The 18,727-nt window shown below is 34.7% G+C and overlaps 1 protein-coding gene across 2 annotated transcripts in view; it reads right to left on the bottom strand.

Moving 5' to 3' along the window:
- Positions 1-18,727, bottom strand: part of UPF2 (UPF2 regulator of nonsense mediated mRNA decay) — a 101,023-nt gene that overhangs the window by 64,369 nt on the left and 17,927 nt on the right. For both annotated transcript variants that reach the window (XM_026016590.2, XM_072749525.1), the window contains exons 5-8: positions 15,284-15,481; positions 7,507-7,656; positions 5,900-6,003; positions 1,202-1,287 (exon numbers count right to left, since the gene is read on the bottom strand). In XM_026016590.2, coding sequence (XP_025872375.1) covers positions 1,202-1,287; positions 5,900-6,003; positions 7,507-7,656; positions 15,284-15,481 — 538 coding nt within the window. The remainder of the gene's footprint in view (positions 1-1,201; positions 1,288-5,899; positions 6,004-7,506; positions 7,657-15,283; positions 15,482-18,727) is intronic.

Below are 18,727 nucleotides of genomic sequence, written 5' to 3'. Positions count from 1 at the left end.
TCACTGAGAAATCTTATATCAAGAAATCATGGGCTTCTACCAACAAATGGACCTAATCAAAACTATGCTTAAGAAATCTTTTTTTAAGATTTTATTTATTTACTCACGTGAGAGAGAGAGAGAGCGCGCGCCAGAGACATAGGCAGACGGAGAAGCAGGCTCCCAACAAGGAGCCCAATGTGGGACCTGATCCCTGACCCCAGAATCATGCCCTGAGCCAAAGGCAGACGCTCAACCACTAAGCCACCCAGGTGTCCCTATGCTTAAGAAATCTTTAGTGAAATTGCTCAGAACCCTTACCTTCTGGGGAAAGTATCTACATTAGCCATGTTGTATGTAATCATCATAATAGTTACCAAAATTACTTAATTATCCATTGCTGAATAAACAGAAAGGCATTTCCTCCAGGTTCCTAAGGTCAATGGTCTGAGTGGTCCTCCATATTTCAGGGACCATTAATTTAGTGTAATTTATAGAATTACTATTCTCTAAAAGCATTATGCGACTAAATATGCTTCTTGAATTACTAGCAACATAATCACTACTGTAACTTTTAATTCTAAACTATCATAATTACAAAAACAAGAACTTTTCATTTAAATACAACTGTAAAAATGATACACTCAATTAGTCTGATCTTTATACAAAATAAAAACTCTCCAAAAAATTTATATACCTTTTGTTATTTTTTTCTCCTCAGAGGCAAAAATGTAAACCAACTGCTTCTAGAAATGATTAAGTTATTAGAATTCTTAAGTTACTATTATTCTGGGATCCCTGGGTGGCGCAGCGGTTTGGCGCCTGCCTTTGGCCCAGGGCGCGATCCTGGAGACCTGGGATCGAATCCCACATTGGGCTCCCGGTGCATGGAGCCTGCTTCTCCCTCTGCCTGTGTCTCTGCTTCTCTCTCTCTCTCTGTGTGACTATCATAAATAAATAAAAATTAAAAAAAAAAAAGTTACTATTATTCTCAAATATTTTCTCTTAAAATAGGTAAGCATCAGAAGAAATATTTCCACTAGAGCTAATGAACAAAAGAACGGAAATCAATGAGCAACAAGTTCTAGAAAATATACTGAAAACAATGATGTCTGTTGACAATACATATTTTTAAAGAGATATTAAATAAGGACATTTATCTTACAGTCATCACTATAGAGTAAAAATACTAACAAATTACTTTTTGTCTTTTAGTACCTACCTTTGTCTGGGAACTATAAAGAGTGCCCGTACCAACTTCTTCCTATTTGCTTTTGTATTCATGTTCATGCAAAAATCCATTGCTGCCTAAAGGAGAAAAAGCAAACTTTTTTCCTTAAAAATATATTTTAATTTAACTAATGAAAGCAAAAACCATGCATGCTACAAAGGGCTTCTACTTGCTCCTAAACATTTCAAAATGGTTTTAGAACACTAGTATTATGAGCATATGCCAAACTAAAAGATCACTAAAACTTAAATTCTTCTCCTTTTAGATCTAAAAATACGTCTCACAGACTTTTTAATTACAACCTAGTGTTAGAAACAGAACCCCAAGTGGGAAGAGACTGAAGAGCTACCATGAATTATCTGCCAAATAATTATATGAAACAGCAATTAATGCCTTTGAGTTTACTGACGTCAAGTAAATCAACATTAATATCAGAAAAATATTCGGACAGAATTAGAAAGTAGCAAAAATAGTTACCAGGAACCCAGAAAATTATTGTCAGTAAGGATAATCAAAAATGAACAAGGATAAAACTAGAAATGAGAGAAAGGCATATATTATTCTCAAGAACCTGTAAAAGTAAGTGCCTCAGCATTGACTAAAAAGGTTTAGTTTAGTGTCAAGAGTCAGATTTGACAATTACTTTAAGAAACCAAATCACAGGACTGTAATAAATACCCAAAACTGTTATTTAGTACAGTATCCATTTTATACTGCAGTAACAAAGAAGTGCATATTAATATCTTCATCACTATGACTGACATACAAGTACATAAGAAAAGCTGGGAAAGGTGTGTGTTCTAGGAAGGCACTGGAAAGCAAAAATATGAGTAACTGGTATTTTTAAAATATAGACATGTATATTTTTTAAATGTTAAGGATTTTCAGTATATGTGTTTTAAGAAAAATAAATTATACTTTAAAAAGGAATAAACTACCTTTAAATATACTTCTGAGGCTAGGCTCTCAAATATTGTCCTTCTATAGAGGTTCATATGTAATGTAATGAGTAACAATTATTATTAATCTCAATCCTCAATCTGATAATTTCTTGACTATTAGATGCACATACAAGATCCACAGAGTTCCCAGATCTATTAAGAACTTCTACTCTTCACTATGGACAGAATGCACTAAAATACCTCCCATTTGATTAAACCTTTGATAAAAGAAACGGAACACTAATTAGATTCAACCCAGGACACTAATTCACATTGCAAGTATTCACCAAGATCAAAATTTTACATCAACATTTGTCGAGAGAGTAAAATCAATTTAAATTTTTCTTCTGTTTGTAAAAAGAGTATAATAAATGTTACTAAAGCTTACATTTTATGACACTAAATCTATCATAGCTAAGTAATAAAAGAGAAAAGAGAAAAGTACAATAAAATGCCCTTTAAGCAATTCACCCATATGAAACATTGAAAAATTCTGGACCTAATAAATAGAAACCCCAAAGTCATGTACTCAGAAAATAGGTTAACACTGGAAAATCTCTCTCTCTCACTCTCTCTTACACACACACACAAAAAAAACAAATCAACATTTTTGAAAATATAAAGAAACATTTTAAATGGCCAATAATGGCTTATGTTTCACCATAAATTACAAAACATGAATAAATATATTTCAATAACTACCTTAGAACACTGTCCTTTAAAATATGTAAATAGTTTGCATACTGTAGCTAAATAAATTTTATAAAGACAGAGAAGGAAATATCACTTCACCTACCACAATAATCAAAGGACAGTTAGGTAGGAAAAAACCTACAATGTTCAAAACTCTCCACAGATTAGGAGTCCATAAAGCATGTCAATGCCTAACACACAGTAGGGGTTCAATAAATATATAGAATAAATAAAAGACAACATAAAAAGAAAAACTGTAAAAATTAATAAATTTCAGAAAATTAATAAGAAAAAAGTTTCATATATATATTAATTCTTAGATTTATCCAGTCCTGTCCTATGAGAAGAAATGGAAAAAAAGGAGTCTCTCTGGTGGTATGTATCTGCCTGAGGAACAACTGCTGATTGACAACTCAATAAGCGGTATTCTGAAAACTTGTTTCAAAACATTTGAGATCAATGAAAGTTCAACAATCATTTATTTTATTAAATAAAAATAAATGTTTATGATCATTAAATGTATGTAGAAATACACATTAAAAAAAATAAACACCACCATAAATGACATTATTCACAGAAGTTACCTAAAAGAAATCTTCACTCTGGTCTCTACATTGTTACATAATTACTGAATTCAAAGAATTCTTAGATTTTTCTGTTTCCCAAGTACTTTTCCTTCTTAAGCTGTTTGGACCTTTGTGAATGTATATGGAAGAAATTCCTTTCATGAGTACGCTGACTCCCCAGAGGAACCCACTGGAGTCCAACAGAGAAGAGTGGTTCCTATTTTTCTTCTGACTCTCAGACGGTTAACTCAGAATTTACTGTGCAGTCATTACTGGCAATAGCTCTTTTTTTTTTTTTTTTTTTTTAAGATTTTATTCATTCATGAGAGACACACAGAGAGAGAGGCAGAGACACAGGCAGAGAGAGAAGCAGGGAGCCTGAAGTGGGACTCAATCCTGGGTCTCCAGGATCACACCCTGGGCTGAAGGCAGCGCTAAACCTGATAGCTCTTAATACTGAGCTGAGCGCTACAGTATACTTTATAGTGCAAACTCACAACAATATGACTATATACAAAACCAATGAGATCCTTCCCACCTTCAATTTTCATGAGAGTACTCAAACTGGGGTATGGAGGTGGAGCAGGAGTGTCAAGGTATCTGTCATCCTGTTTATGCCACATAAATGAAAATATGAAAATTTGGTAGGGGAAAGCTTCAATCATATTTCAAACTTAAGTTCTTGAAAACTGTTCATTGACCTAATCACTTTAAGAAGTAAGCCAATTTGGAAACCGAGTTTCAAGTCTACTTGATTACATGAAAAGTTACTAAAATACTTCTAAATGATTTGGAGGAGGACTAAATGAGCTTTCAAAGTTAAAGAACAACATAACTTCTATAGTTCTCTATAGGAGGCTGTCAAACCATTATGACAAAAAAAAATGGCTTAAAGCAACAGTTTTCAAACTTTGGGTGTCTTTACTTTATACTCTCAAAAATTAAGGACCTGAAAGAACTTTATATAGGTTGTATTTAACATCATTTACTGTGTTAGAAATTAAAACTGAGACTTTTAAAATATTACTTCACTTAAAAATACCAATAAACCTATTGTTACTTTTTTTTAAAGAAATAACTATATACTTTACAAAATGAAAAAAAAATTAGTGACAAAGTTATACTTTTTTTAGAAGATAGCTAGATTTTTGTATCTACTTATGCATTCAATCTGTTATGATGTTTTTGTTTTTTGGATGAAGTAAATGAAGCAAATCCAGCTGGTAAAGGAGGGTGTATTTTAATATACTTTCCACTAATTGTAGATATTCTTTGATAATACACCGAAATACACTTGACAAGTGGTAGTTTCCTAATGGTTAATTGCAATGTGGAATCAAAACCATATAAATCAATTTTTCATGCTATGTTACATTAAAATCCATTGGTCTATCTTGCACTTTTGAGTGAATCTTTAACATCCAAGCAAGAATTCTGTAAACACTGTCATGCACTTAGAACAATGGTTCACTGAGCTATGCAGATCTTCAACACATACATATTATATATTTAAAATTATATTATTTAATATCACTGCCAATTTCACCAGGAAAGTCTCACCAATAAAATCTCTTCAGAAAAGAATTGTGAAGGTATCACGCTTATGGTGGTAGACCTAAGTTTCCCAAAATTATAACTTTTGGTGAAAACTTCAACTCATTCATTGGTAATACTTTGTTGCTGTCCTTAAAGTGAGATGCTCGCCTTGTTCATGTTGGAAAACTGTCTGCTAAATAACCCCAGTTTGAATAAATAAGTTTGTCCATCACTTCTTTCAAGTAAAAATGGTATTCTATGAAAGAAAGGAACTAGTTCAGCTTGCAACTCAATCACACAAATGGTTTTTCTCAAGACAACCTTGAGAAAGCAGAAGTGCCTTACATGCAATCCCCATTTTTTCAGATTAAAAGGATGTGCATTCAAAGGTTGAAATGAAATAAAATCACAAACTTTTATAGAATCATCAAGGAGATTCTTAAGTGAAAGTAGCACTCTTTAATTGCAAATGCGTAGCAGTGAAGAATACAAAGGCTAAGAGTACAGTTTGCTACCACTGCACCCACTCATACTAAATTACAAGTTGCTTTTGCAAATGTCAAAAACAATGAAAAGGCGGGGCTACGGGGACCCTAGTATTGGTATGAAGAGTTTTAACTTTATAGACCTCATGAAAGCGCCTCTGAAGACTCCAGGAATTGACAAAGCATACTTCAAGGATTTCTGGTCTAAAACCATATTTTCCACACTGTGGGGTCCCTACATGAAGGGAAGAAGTGTCAAGCCAACAGGATTCTAGACACACTTCCACATTCAAAGAGAACATCTACAAATTGGCTCCAATTTTCTGTTTATCTGGATTCCCAGTAAGATTTTACTTGAAGAAATGTTCATTCTATGGCTAAAACAGTGCAAAACCCACAGACATTCCTAATTAGAACTATCCCATAAGGTCTATGTGCTTGTATAAAGTTAAACCATAACAATTATACCTTGTCTATCAGATCTCGGTTGACACAGTTGGGCAACTGCTGGAGGAAAGCATCTACTATGAGCTTGAGATGAGATCCAGTGCTGGCTTCTTCATCCTCTTGTTCTAACATAATAACAAATTAATTTTTAAATAGGTTAAGAAAATGTATACAGACAATACAGAGAAACATGAATAGAAACATTAAGTTATATAGGAAATAGATAATCTAGAGTTTTTCTTACTGATGAAAAAAATGGAAGGCTGTTTTGAGCTATTACCCTAAAGTCTGGGTATCTCTCCAAAGACACTACAGTCTTCCAGATATCGAATATAAAAAGGCAAACTTTCGCGTTAGTCTCAAAAACTTAAACATAAATTGCATGTAGTTTTATAGTGGATTTGTTATTTTTATCTGCTAAAGCATCCCTCCCCCATGTCTTCAAATAACAGCACTCCCATCACGCTTGTCTTTGAAAGCAACCCATGGAATTCTGATAGGGAAGGACACATCCAAAGCACAGCACATCACCTTCTGCTTAGCCATAGGCAACCATGACACAGGACTAGTCAAATCCTTCCATGATACTTATGTACAGACAGTGTGAGAGACTCTCTTTTCTTTTGATGTTACTAACTGATAGAATTTGGGCCTAGGGCAGCCTCCAATCATGCCCACCCGCCCTTCATGACATGGAGAAAAGAAAATCTGCAGTAGGAAACAATGCACCCAATAGAGAAATAAGCAATAATGACAAAAGGTATCCTTCTAATAAAAAATTCCTAGCTAATAAATGGATAAGGAAGATGTGGTATACATATAAAATAAAATATTACTCATCCATAAAAAAGAATGAGATCTTGCCATTTGCAACAACACGGATGGACCTAAAGAGTATAATGCTAAGTGAAGTAAGTCAGAGAAAAACAAATACCATGGGATTTCATTTATATGTGGAACTTAAGAAACAAATGAACAAAGGAAAAAGACAAAAAAGACTCTCAAATACAGAGAATAAATTGGTGGTTGCCAGAGGGGAGGGAGGTCGGGAGGCAGATGATATAGACAAAAGGGATTAACAGTAAACTTATCATGACCACTGAGTAATATACAGAATCACTGAATATTATATTGTACACTTGACACTAACAGAACAGGCTATATGTTAATTGTACTTCAATTTTTAAAAGTCCTAATAAAAAACCCAATAGTATTTATGAAATAATTAACATTTTTAATTATTAAATACAAAACATTACTCAGTTATAAAGACAAATAAAATTACAACAGATAAACCCATCTACTAGTTGTCTTTTTACCTCTCAACCATTAGAGTAACTTTCAAATACTTTTATGCTAAGATTGTAAAGATTATACCATAGAATTAAAGTAAATTCAGGGCAAACTAGTAAGTAAAAAAGTAGAAGAAATATCTATTAAGATATTCAGAATTTAGATGATCATTTAAGTGTGTATTCACATTATACGGACATGTGTTTCAGTTCTAAATCAAATTCCAAAAAAGTGATGGCCTGGAAACAACAGGAAAACAGAATATTAAAGAATAAAGCAAAAGCTCTGTGTAAAAAAATTAATCAAAAATTAAATCGTTGGCAAACAGCACTTACCTTGCTCATCAAGGAGTTTCTTTGTGAGATCCTCAGCTTCATCTCCACCTTCTAATTCCAAGGCATCATCATTAATTTCTAGATTCTCCAACTCCAGTTCCAAATCATCAGGATTTGATACCTCCTTATTATCCTTAGGTTCTTTTGCCTCTATTTGAAAACAAAGAAACAGTATCTCTGAATTAAAAGTTGTATTGATCTCCTGCCACAAAAAATAAATAAGGATTTAGAAAATTTGCATCGTTTGTCTTAGAATCTACCCATATACTTGGCAATAAACTTGAGGATATATTTAATATGCTCAGATTTTATAAAATGTAGTATATTGAGAACAAATACCATAATTTCTTGGATTTTATATGCCATCTATTAACTGAAGGAATGGATAGATTGGATGGATGGACGGATGGAGACATACAAAGCACGAGGGTCTGTAGTAAAGATGAGAGGGAAATAAGTTGATTAGATAACGCGAACTCAGATTAAGGTGGGTCTCAAACTCCATGGTGACAAGTTCAGACTTTCTCTTTTACACAGGATGAGCTTTGCTGGGTCATGAGCAGGAGATAACGTTTAAATGTGAAGTGATGTAAAAATTGACTTACCAACAATACACAAGATAAATTAGAAAGATAGGAAAAACAAGATGTAAAAAGACTAATTAAGGAAACATCCTTATAATTTAGATGTCAGGGGAAATTAAAAAAATGCATCAAAACAAAGGAAAATGGCCAGGAGTTGCTTATAAGGCTCAAGATAAAAGGTAAAAAAGAAAAGAGGAACTAAATTCAATTTCAACAAGTTTGCCATAATGTTGATAATTGTTGCTGGCTGATTGGTAACTGCCAGTTCACTGTACTAGCCTTACTCTTGTGCTTGAAAATTTTTATTGAAAAAAACAAAAACAAACAAAACACCTGAGTTCAAGACTTTATGCTTAAAAGAGTGACAGACTTCAGGTGTCAACTGAAACTATTATATTTCTCAGCCTCATCTTCTCTTATAGTCTCTAATCTCATAATTTCTGCATCAAAAGCAGGAATGTTTTACTGATACATGACGCCATCCCATATTTCGAAGAATCAAAGCTCTAATTAATATGAATTGGTTTTGCTGCCTCTACTGGAGACAATTTTCTCATTCATTCACCCTGTCATTCAACTAACACTTAAATTCTTACTACATCCAAACTACTGTTCTAAAGAACAAGGATACAACTTTGTACCAGACGAAAACCTCTTAACACCATTAAAAGATAGGAGAGTAAAATTAACTTTTTAGAATGAACAGAAGGCAGCAAGAGCAAGAGCAAATCCAGGGGAGCCAGGGAGGAAGTATCACATAGCAATCCAGGCTAAGAAACGATAGTACCTTAGATCAGAATAGTAGCAGTAAGGACAAAACCAATCTGAGATATATGTAAAAGGCTGAATTAATCAGACTTGATTACTACAGACTGCTCCTTCCTCTTCTATCTGACCCTGAAAGACACGGACATTTGTAGACCAGTCAGGAAGGTTTAGTGCCACAGAAGCCATGAAATGGAAATGCTCCACAAAGGACATAGTAAACTCTGTTGAATGGGTTGAGAGAGCAAATGACACAGAGAGTGGAAACTGCCCATGAGATTCAGCAACATGAAGGTGATTGGGAATTTTGGCAAAAACAGTTTCAGGGTAGAAGTGAGGCTGGAGCCAGACTGAAGTAGACTAATGAGGAAGTAAGAAAGTGAACAGTCCCTCAAGAGGACTGAATAAAAGAGAGACAGGACAGTAGCGGACAAGGGGTGGTTTCAGAGTACTCACAATGTATGTTTGTTTGTTTATTTATTTAATTTATTTATTTTGTTTGACAGAGGGAGAGAGAGAAGCAGAGACATAGGCAGAGGAAGAAGCAGGCTCCATGGAGGAAACCCGATGTGGGACTCGATCCTGGGACTCCAGGATCCAAAGGCCGACACTCAAACAACTCAGCCAACCTGTCTTGTTTTTTAAAGATGAGAATATGTGTGAATACTGAGATTAAGGATCCAGTAGACGGAGAGAGAGACAGAGAGTTCAATACCAAAGAGATCAAAAAGTATGGTAATGGATTGCAACAAGAGAAAGAGAGAGACAAGACTCAGAACAGAAGACAGAGTGGTCTGAAATAGAAGGTGTAAAAGTTCACCTGATCACCCAGGGGATAAACATTCTATAAGCCCTAAGACAGGCAGATTTATAAATCAGAAGCGGCACACCGTTGAGGGAGTTCTGATGGTTTCCATCTTCTCTATGAAATACTACAATGCACATCACCCTCTGCTAAGGAGGGAAGCAGAACGAAAACAGGAGAAAGAATGAAAATGTGTTATAGAATGTGGGACAGTGAGCTGAGGATAGAGATGCTGTCAAGTTTCCATGCAGTGTGGAGGACCTGATTGAGGTTGGTGACCACGAGTTTATCAAGTTATCAAGCTATCTAGGAGAGCTCAAACAGTGTGGATACAGAAACCAATATGGTGGATGACTGAATTTGTCCAGGGCCGAACTTGACAGGGATTTAGGAATGATAGACAGGAGAAAGAATGCACAGGAGAAATATTAAAGATATATACATGCAATCTAGAAAAGAAGGTGGGCAGCCCGGGTGGCTCAGTGGTTTAGTGCCTGCCTTCAGCCCAGGGCGTGATCCTGGAGACCCGGGATCGAGTCCCACATCAGGCTTCCTGCATGGAGCCTGTTTCTCTCTCTGCCTGTGTCTCTGCCTCTCTCTTTCTCTCTGTGTCTCTCATGAATAAATAAATAAAATCTTAGAAAAGAAAAGAAGAGAAGAGAAGAGAAGAGAAGAGAAGAGAAGAGAAGAGAAGAGAAAAGAAAAAGAAAAAGAAAAGAAGGTAAGTGAAGGCAGGTGGAGTCTACTGGAAAGGAAAAAAAAATTGAGGGAGCCAAGCAATAAGTCTCAAAAAGGCAGAAGGGGGACCTGAGAAAGTGAGGTATAAGGACATATTTAAGTGAGGTATAAGGCGATATTTAAGTTAGTGATTTCAGGGGTCAGGGATACAGTTTGGGAAGATTAATTTTCTATCAAGCTGGTAAGAATGAAAGGCAAAGAAAGATGTCAAGTTCAAACCAGCTGCGGATATAAACTGTCCTATAGTTTTTATCCACAGAATACCTCTACCAAACAAAAGGGTATTTTCTTTTAATAAGTTCAATTGTTTAGCCAGTCACCAAATCTGATCTGGTCATGCTTGGGTTTATTTCTATAGGTTAAGACCATATATATCCCCCTTCTTTCTTATTACTGTTCCTATGACTGACCACTTATATTACTAAAACAGAGACCCAGCTGATCCACACCATATTTCTACTCTATGTATAGCACGTACAGAGTAACCTTTAACAGAAAGTATGCTATGAAAAACTTAGACGATGGCAGAAATCATACACATTTTTCAAATCCTTAAAATTGGAAGAAATACTTAGGTAACTAATGCTTTAGAAACTACTCCTCACTTGGGGCTTCAATTGTATATATGAGGAGATGCCTTCTGAAAACTTTTAACTTACAAAACTGAACAGTAGGTAACTAAAATGAGCATTTTATGTATGTTTTCTTTATACTTTTTGAAATATTTCAACAGTGCTCTTCATAAAAACAGAATAAAATTTATCTTAACATAAGAACACCTCTGAGGGGTGCTAGGGTGGCTCAGTGGGTTAAGCGTCTGCCTTCAGCTTGGATCATGATCCCAGGGTCCTGGGATCAAGCCCCTCAGGCTCCTTGCTCAGTGGAGGGATCTGCTTTTCCCTCTGCCTGCCCCTCCCCCATCCCGTTTGTGCCCACTCGCTCACTCTCAAAATAAATAAAATCATATATACATATATTAAAAAAAGAACATCTTTGAGATTAACCAAGAAATTTATATATTTTTATGGCACCACAAGGGCCACTTGTAAAGTGTTCCCACCATAGGATGACCTCAACTACCATTTTCATAAAAAGAGCCTAATTTTCACATTCAGTGTATTTTAACTTTAGATTCTGAAGAATGTTATAAAAATAAATTGTATTATTATTCTTCTAATTAGTATTCTAACTAGCACCACCCCATATTTCATTTAATATATATATTATATATGCCAAAAAAAACCCACAAAGCTAATCCTCTAAAAAATTTTTCAGTTAAAAACTTTTGTGTTTGGGCGATAATGATATGTTACTACATACTGTGGTGGGGACATTGACAGTGAGGAATGCTGCACATATGTAGGGGGACAGGGGACATGGTAACTGTGTGTTCTCGGCTTAATTTTGCTGTGAACCTGAATCAGGTCAAAAAATGAAGTCTAATATTAAAAAGTCAAAGGACATTATCAAGAAAGTGAAAAGATAATCCTTAGAATGGGAAAAATATTTGCAAGTCTTATAAGTCTAGTACCAGAATATTTTAAAAATTCTCATTACAGGGCACCAGGGTGGCTCAGTGATTGAGTGTCTGCCTTTGGCTCAAGTCGTGATCCCAGGGTCCTGGGATCGAGTCCTGCATCAGGCTCACTGCATGGAACCTGCTTCTCTCTCTGCCTATGTCTCTGCTTCTCTGTGTGTCTCTCATGAGTAAATAAAATCATTAAAAAAAAAAATTCTCATAAGACAACTAAGTTAAAAAAAGGCACAGGACTTAAGACATTTATCCAGGGAAGATATATAAATGGCCAACAACCACATGAAAAGCTATGCAACATCACTAGTCATGAGGAAAATCACGAAAACCACAATACCATCTTTACAATGGGTATAAGGAAAAGGGAAATCATGTAATAATAACATGTGCTGGTGGGGATGCAGAGAAACTGGGACCCAGTACATGGCCGGTAGGAATATTAAAATAACTCAGCCATTGTAGAACACAGTTTGGGAGTTCTTCTAAAAGTTAAACATAGAAGTCTGTATCACTTAATCTCCTTCACCTTATTCTTCCATCCCTCTGCAGCCCTTCCCTTGGGAAACCACCAGTTTGCTGAGTGTATTAATAAACCTGTTCCTGTTTTTTTTTTGTTTTTCTTTTGATTTTTTTTGTTTTTCAGATTCCACATATAAGTGAAATCATATGCTATTTGTCTTTGTCAGACTTACTTTACTTATTAGCATAATATTCTCTATGTCCATCCAACAACATCCAAGTTCTAGCAAATTACAAGGTCTTATTCTTTTATTTATTTATTTGAGAGGGAGTGAGCGAGAAACATGAGTGGGGGAAGGGGGCAGGCAACAGCAGAGGGAGAAGCAGACTCCTTACTGAGCAAGGAGCCCCACACAGGGCTCGACCTGAGCCAAAGGCAGATGCTTAACCAACTGAGCCACCAGGCACCCAAGATTTTATTTTCTTATGACTAACATTTCATTTATATATATATATATATATATATATATATATATATATATACACACACACACACACACACACACACACACACACCCCATACCCTCTTCATCCATTCATTTATTAACAGGCACTTAGTTTGCTTCCACATTTTGGCTACTGTAAAAAGTGCTGCAATAAAAATAGAGATGCATATATCCTTTCAAATTACTGTTTTTGTTTTCCTTGGGGAAATACCCAACAGTGGAATTAGTGGATTGTATGGTATTTCCATTTTTAATTTTTTGAGGAAATTCCATACTGTTTCCTATAGTTGTACTATCAATTTACATTTCCACCAACAGTGGATGAAGGTTTTCTTTTCTCCACATTCTCACAAACACCTGTGATTTCTTGTCTTTTCTGACTGGTGGGAGGTGATATTGCACTGTGGGTTTGATTTGCAGTTCTTTGGTGAGTAGTGGTATGGAGCGTCTTTTCATGGTCTATTGGCCAGTTATCTGTATATGTCTTTTTCAGAAAAACCTATATTCAGATTCTCTCTCTATTTTTAAATCCAATTATTTGGTTTCTTGGTGTTAATTTGTAGGAGTTCTTTAAATATATTTTGGATATTAATTCCTTATCAGATGTATCATTTACAAATATCCTCTCCCATTCAGTGGTTATTGTAATAACTTTGTGTGGTGACAGATGGTAACTACATTTATAGTGGTGAACACCATACAACATACAGAATTATCTAATCATAATGTTGTACACCTGAAACTAAAACAATATTGTATGTCAACTATACTTCAATTTAAAAAAAAAAATGAAAAAAAAATGGAATTACCACACAGCCCTGCAATTCCTAGGTGTATACTCAACAAACTGAAAATAGGGACTCAGATAAGAACATACAGCAGCACTATTCACAGTATTCACAGCAGCCAAAATGTGGAAATAGCTCAAAAGTCCACTGATGGATAAATGGAAAAACAATTTGTGATATACACACAAAACGAAACTTAATTCAACCATTAACAGGAATGGAGTACTGACAAATTCACAATGCGATGTACCTCCAAAACATGATGCTATGTAAAAGCAGACACAAAAGAGCATACATTGTGTGATTCCAGTTACATGAAACACTAGAAATAGGTAAATCCATAGACAGAATGCAAACTGGTATTTACCAGGGGCTAAAGTAAGGGAGGAATGGAGAGAAATCGCTTAATGGGTACAGGAGTGATGGAATATTCTAGAAGTGTTAAAATACTTGTACATTGGGACGCCTCGGTGGCTCAGCAGTTGGGCGCCTGCCTTTGGCTCAGGTCATGATCATGGGATCCGGGATCGAGTCCTGCATCAGGCTCCCTGCGGGGGAGCCTTCTTCTCCCTCTGCCTATGTCTCTGCCTCTCTCAGTTTGTGTCTCTCATGAATTATTTAATAAGATAATAGTTTTTTTAAAAACTATTAAAAAAGTTTAAAAACTATATAAAAAAACTACTTGTACATCAAAAGCTAAGAGTATTACTTTCTAGTTTTACTGTCAGGTACATAAATTACTAATCTTAACATAACTCAAAAAGCAATATAACATGGTAATTAAGGGCCCAAGTCATTCATTAACAAGGATGAAATTTCAGGTCCACCTCGTGCTAGCTGTGTAAGTTACTTAACCCTGACAGTTACTCAACCTCTTTGTACCAGTTTCCTCATCTGAAAACAGGGACCACAGCAGCTGCCTCACAGGGACTATGAGAATTAATTTTTTTACTTATAAAGTGCTAAAATGATGTTTGGCATGAAGTGATAACTAAATACAAATTACTAGCTATTATTTTTTTAAAGGAGTTCCCTAGTAAGTATATCAGAATACAAAAGTACATTTAAAAAAAATTATCTGCTATCTCTTCAAAGCCCTGCCACCATTCTCTCCCATCTCCCCTCCACCTCTACAGTTTGGCCGAATTAGAATTCCCTTTAGAAAGCATGGGCTGACTGGCATTCAGGACTTCCCACTCTGTCAATGATCTCAAAGCTTCTGATTTCTCTAATGCAACCCTCTCTCACCAAGAGCTAGGGATATCTGGCCTAGAAAGAGCCTTAAAGATAAAGAACACTACAGAACTAACACTTTCCCTATCGATCCAACTGGGGGAAATTCAAATCTTACCAAGATCTCACATGAATTCATTACATTATAAACAGACATTTTCAAATTATTTCATATTAACATTAAAATTTTAGCACTGCTAAAAGTATGTCGTTTATCAGCCTTTCATGCTCCATTCCACATTCTGTCATTCATTTAAAGACTCGATGTTCATACTAACTAGTAACTAAAAAAATAATTTTACAAATACTATTTTGAACCTAATTTTTATAGCACTCAATGTAAAAATTTATTGTCTAGAATTTACCTTTGGAATCATCTTTGTTGGAATCTTTATTCTGACAACTTTTCTCATTATCTTTAAACAAGATGGCTGGAACAAAAGCTTTCAGATCAATGAGGTTCTCATAAAAATTCCGAGCATCTTCGTCTTCCCATATACCGCCTTCCAAGTCATATTCTCCAGGTTTACCAGGTGTAAAGATATCAATTCCAGGCCCATGCTCTATGATAAAATAAGCCACAGGGAATTAAAACCATTTCAGGTGTAGCATGCAAAATCACTTATCAACAAGATATTTTATATTTTCAATTTTACAACTGATGAATCTTGAGTGTTTCAATGAACAGAAGCTTCTTCAATCAACAAACACTCTGGATTGTTCATGTAACCATCTTTAACATCAAATTATAATTTATGCTTTAAGTAAAGCTCTAAACCAGGACAGACTAGAGTACAGCATATGAAAAAGATGTTTTTTCTCTTAAATGTTTTAAGCAGTTAATATGAGATGAAGTACCCACTTGATATAATAGGTCTACCCAAGAAACTTAAAACCAAAATATGAAAAATACATAAGCCTGGCCATCCCTAAAACATCCACATTTCCCATGAAGAATTTTTTTCCATGACTCCCAACCCTCCGTACTACTTATAATTATCTTCACAAGTAAACCAAAAAAAAAAAAAAAAAAGTAAGTTTTTTTTTTTTTAGGTAATCTCTGCACCCAATGTGGGGCTGGAATTCAAAACCTTGAGATCAAGAGTCACATGTTCTGTCAACTGTGCCAGCCATGTGCCCCAAAAGTAAATCATAAACTTTTAATTAAGAAGCATCTCTCCTTCTGATATAATCTGTGGTACAAGGCAGATTACTATAAATGGTCAACTGATAAATAACTAGAAAAGAATGGAAGGAAAGATGAAGAAATATACAGATATTTCAGTAGAAGGCAGAAAACCATGCATATATTTGCACACATATATGCACATACACACAGTCTACCTTTTACATACAACTATAAATTCTTAAACTCAGAACAGCAAAATTATTATCTAACTTCACGATCACGAGATCATTTATGAATTTATTCTTACTGTGCTTCTCTACTAACAAGAATTGTAAAGTAGGAGAATGATCATGTAGATTAAAAATAACCATAAGAAAATGATTCATTTCATAAAAAAAAAAAAAAACAAGAACAAAAACAACAAAACACTGGCTCCCTAATACACTCCTTTAAATGCCTTACAACAAATACATTTAAACACAGGACAGTAAATCCATATGCTATAAGGGAAAAGACTGATAAATTTATAACTTTTGTTTAGTGAAAAATATAAACAAAAGCAAAGGGCAAACTAGAAGGCAATAATGGCAATCCTCGTATAAAGAAATTAATACTCATAATACAAAAAGCCCTACAACCAAAGACCAAAATCCCAGTAGAAAACTAGATAAAGCCTCTGAACAGGTAAAGAGCAAATGAAAAGAATCTTCAGTACTAATCAGGATAATATTAAATAAAACTAACATTTATCACCTTAACACGTTAGGTTATGTTTAAAAGATTAATATCAGCAAATGTTTACAAGACCACAGGGAAGTAAGCACTCTCATACAGCACTAAGGAGACGTCATCTGTCAGTATCTATCAATATTTAAAATGAGTATAATCTTCGATCCTGCAAGATTCCTTCTAGGAATCTATACTAAAGAAATAAAATGTGAAGTAAGATTTACAGGGATATTCACTGTAGCACTGTTTCTAACAGAGCCAAATCAGACAGAACCTCAGTATCTACCAGTAAGGGTTGACAAACTGCATTCATACACTCTGTAATATTAATCAAATACTAAAAAATGAGGCATATCCACCTGAATTGACTGTAATTTCTCAAATGTATGTTACTGAAAGAGAAAGTCATACAAAATAACATACTACATAAATTAACAATAAAGCTATGTATCAATACCTGATTATGTATTTTACATATATATTTTGTATTAAAAAGTCTGGACAGATTTATATCAGACTCTTAATCATGGACATCCCAAAAAACAGATTATATAAGATAGGAAACTTTTACTTTCTATTCTATAATATGCATGAATATTTTATATATATCAAAAATGTATTTGCATATTCATTATAAGTTGTGGGAAAAAATCACCTTCTGAGAAACAAAAAAATGCTACAAAGTCATAAAGCAGTAATCACAGGAAACTTTTTGCAATGCATATGACAAAGAATAATTTCTTTAACATGCAAAGTACTTTTATAATTCAATTAAAAATAGATAAATGTTTGGTTTAAAGAAAAGGTAGGGGTAAAGGATTCAAATCAATATGTCACGGGGAGGGATGCCTGGGTGACTCAGCGGTTGAGTGTCTGCCTTTGGCTCAGGGCATGGCCCTGGGGTCTTAGAATCGAGTGCTGCATTGGGCAACCTGCAGCCTGCTTCTTTCTCTGCCTATGTCTCTGCCCCTCTCTCTCTGTGTCTCTCACGAGTAAATAAATAAAATCTCAAAAAAAAAAAGTCACGGGAAACAAACACAGACACACACACATATATATAAAACACAACCGATAAACTTAAAAGATGTTCAACCTCACTCAGAAGGTAAAAAATCAAGAACTACAATACAGTAGTATAAGGAAACATTCCAAGTAGTTTGTGTCCCAGGATGAAGGTCAATGATATTTCTAAGAACACACAAATATCCAGCAGTCATTCAATTAAACATGATGAAATGACCAAAGAAGTACAAAAAATACTAGAGGCTGTAGAAATCAATCATTCAATCAATTAAAACCAATGCAAAAAATTACATATGATAAAATTAGTAGACAAGGACATTAAAACAGATATTCTAACTACATTTCATATACTCAACAACCTAAGCATGTTTGAGACCATGGAAAATATAACCAGCTTCTAGAGATAAAAACTACATTTCCGCATAAGATGAATAGTATAGGACAGCCCCGGTGGCTCAGTGGTTTAGCGCCACCTTCAGCCCGAGACCCCAGGATCATGCCCTAAAGCTGAAGGCGGTGCTAAACCACTGAGCCATCCGGGCTGCCCGCGGAACTTCTTTTTAAAAAATCAAAAAGTTTGAGGCTCATTGATCAAGAGATATAAAATTGGTAGGAGTTATATACATGATTATATATAAATAAAATAAATGCATTCACTATACACAATAGGTGTTTCTTATTGAGATATAAAATAAAAAATATTTTGTCTTATAAAAGAATACCTTACAAATACCTCACTCTTAAAATTTTTAAGTAAACCGATTGTCAGATAGCTTGAATAACATTAACACATCTACTAACAAAATATAATTATTTTATAAAATAGTTGGTGTGACAGATTAATGTATTAAGAGTCCTACCAACTTATGGACAATCAAAATGGAACTTTAAAACGTCTTTGAAATAGTACGGAAAACAATTTATCTCG

Source organism: Vulpes vulpes, chromosome 2 (assembly GCF_048418805.1).
Source record: "Vulpes vulpes isolate BD-2025 chromosome 2, VulVul3, whole genome shotgun sequence".
NCBI classification, from domain to species: Eukaryota; Metazoa; Chordata; class Mammalia; order Carnivora; family Canidae; genus Vulpes; species Vulpes vulpes.
The sequence above is the reverse complement of the archived record's forward strand: the minus strand, read 5'-3'. Positions and strand labels throughout refer to the sequence as shown.